The 2,373-nt window shown below is 54.4% G+C and overlaps 1 protein-coding gene across 1 annotated transcript, besides 4 other annotated features; it reads left to right on the top strand.

Moving 5' to 3' along the window:
- Positions 1 to 37: a sequence feature (GA-rich).
- Positions 19 to 58: a sequence feature (A-rich).
- Positions 59 to 203: 145 nt separating this feature from the next.
- Positions 204 to 287: a microsatellite.
- An 831-nt stretch (positions 288 to 1,118) lies between these two features.
- Positions 1,119 to 1,157: a microsatellite.
- A 73-nt stretch (positions 1,158 to 1,230) lies between these two features.
- On the top strand, positions 1,231 to 2,043 carry TraAM80_06606 (uncharacterized protein; the record flags this gene model as incomplete). Its single annotated transcript, XM_029383443.1, has 1 exon — positions 1,231 to 2,043. The coding sequence occupies one exon, from the start codon at positions 1,231 to 1,233 to the stop codon at positions 2,041 to 2,043; it is 813 nt and encodes a 270-aa protein (XP_029236768.1).
- Positions 2,044 to 2,373: the final 330 nt, after the last annotated feature.

Genomic DNA, 2,373 nt, shown 5'->3' on the forward strand with positions numbered 1-2,373 from the left:
GAGAGAGAGAGAGAGAGGAAAAATAAAGAAGAGAGAGCAGGAAACAAACAACAAAAAAAGAGGGATGAGGAGTGGAACTTTGCGAGTGTCTGAAGTCATGGACGAGAAGGCGATCAAAAATTTCTTTGGAGGAAGAAAGAAACGGCAACAAAAGAAGAAGAACGAATAATCTCTCTATATGTACGATTGGTGCGTTGGTCTCGTTTGCTTCTCATTTTTGTAATGTTTCTTTTTTTTTTGTTTTTTGTCTTTGTTGCTTTTCCTTTTGTTTTGTTTTGTTTTGTTTTTTGTGGCGGTGATGCCGTGATCTCTTTCACCTCCCCTTTTCTTCCTTTTCCCCGTCGCTGTGTTTTGGTGTTTGTTTGCATTTTTGCCTTGTTTCCAGGCATTCACCTAACGTGCGCCTGCGCCTGTCTGTGTGCTGCTCATCCCTGTTGCACCAACCGCCACGGGTTAAAAGCGAGGCGGCCGCCAAACACACACACAAACAAAAACATCTTTCTCTTCGTCGTTGCTGTTTTTTTTTTTTTTCGTGTGTGTTACTCCTGTCGTTCCGGGGCCGGCGCGGAGGGGTTAAAGGGGGAGCGTTGCGGCGCCCACGTGGAGGGGCCAGGGTGCCTGCGGCCTGCTGGAAAAAGGCCGCCTCCGCGCGGAGAGGGCGAAACTCGCGGTGGTAGTTACGCGTTTTTTGCTGGCAGTTTTCCGTTGCCTTCACTCCGCCCTCCTTTTTTTTTTTGAAGGTGCGGCGCAGTTGGTCGTGGCGGTGGGTGTGCCCGCCGACGCAACTGTTGGCTGCCCATTCCTCACACATGCCCTGCACGTGTGGACCCCGCCCTCCTTTCTTTGTCGCTTTTCCCCTTTTTATTCCCTTTCCGTCTTTTCCTCTCTCGAACGAATAACAACAACAAACAAACAGAAAAAAAGCTGCTCTGTCATTGCCTCAGCGGAAGGCAACAGACGCTTTTCCACTCGGCCACTTGGCTGTAGTGCCTGCACACCTCCCTTACATTGTTTGCTTTCCTCCTGTTTTGCTGCTGTGGCTGCGCAGCCACCCTTCTGCACCCACCGCGTGGGTTGAGTTTTTTTTTTTTTGGCTTTACCTTTGCGTGTACGCACTCCCCACACACCCACACACCCACACACCCACACACCCACACCGCGGAGCCCAGGATCAGAGTAAAGGCTTACGCACACACAAAGGGAGGATAAGCAGCAACAGGGAGGCACGTGATGGCAAAGTCTTCGCGCTCGAAGTGGAAGAAGCTGCATAGGCGGCAGCGCGCGCAGGAGGTTGCCTCTGTCGTAGAGAAGCGTGTCGGTCGCCTGCATGGCAAACTTCGCCTCGCGGCGGAGGGCGGCCTGAGCGCGGTCCCCATGGAGGACCCCGAGACACGCTTTCACTTCGTGAATCCCGAAATGGACATGAATGTGCCGCAGAACTGCAAGGGGCCAAACAACAACTTTCAAGACATACTCAGCGAGTCACTCGACTTCAATAAACCGCTGCAGCTGCGACCCGCGCGGACGTGTTTTCACGGGAAGAGCGACCCGAACGCCCCACACCCAATGACACAGCAGTTTGAGTTGCTGGACACAGCCGCACCTGTCGCTGGTCACGCCCTCACCGTCAAGGATGTTGAGTATGCGCCACTGGGGCGGGGGCAGGAGCGGCCGCTGCGCGTGGACCACTGCGGAAACGAGGCGGAAGAGCTTGGGACGGCCCACAACGACGAGGAAGGGATGGAGGAGTTTGTTTTTGGGTGCAACGACGCCGTGGAAGAGACGTCAGCGAGCGCAAAAACCCTGCTGTTTCCCGCCCCGGGTACTGCGGCAGCGGCGAGGCAGAAGAGCAACAAAGTGGCCGCAGCACTGGAGGCAGTGCCTCAGCGCATAGACAGCATGACAGGGTCTGCGCAGCGCGCCGCCCGCGCCGTGCAGGTTTCTGGCACCAAGAAGGCAAAACGGCTGTCCAACATCCCACCCACGCGCCTAGCGAGATCCAGCGGTAGGGCGGCCCCAAAAAAGCGGGCCACAACTAGCTAGTAAACATTAAAGGCGGTCGTTGTGGGCGGAAGTACCGTTAACTCCGTGCTGTTTCATGATGCCGCAGTAAAAATGTACGAATGCTCCGTTTAAAGAGTAACAGCAAGGTGTTCTTTCGATTCACTGCTAACACAAGAAGTAGCTGTCTTGTACTGTTCGTGCGTGTGTTCGACCCCTCTCCCCTTAACAGGCATCCCGTTCCCTCCCCCTCAAACACCTCTCTCTCCCTGTTGCGGACTGCCCCAAAAAGCCATACAAAAAACAAGGTGCAAGTAATAACAACGCCCCGCAGGCGAAGTAAACAGGCAAGGTTCGACTTCCGAGACTTCA

Source organism: Trypanosoma rangeli, assembly GCF_003719475.1.
Source record: "Trypanosoma rangeli strain AM80 chromosome Unknown Tra_15.4_contig_00246, whole genome shotgun sequence".
Taxonomy (NCBI): Eukaryota; Euglenozoa; class Kinetoplastea; order Trypanosomatida; family Trypanosomatidae; genus Trypanosoma; species Trypanosoma rangeli.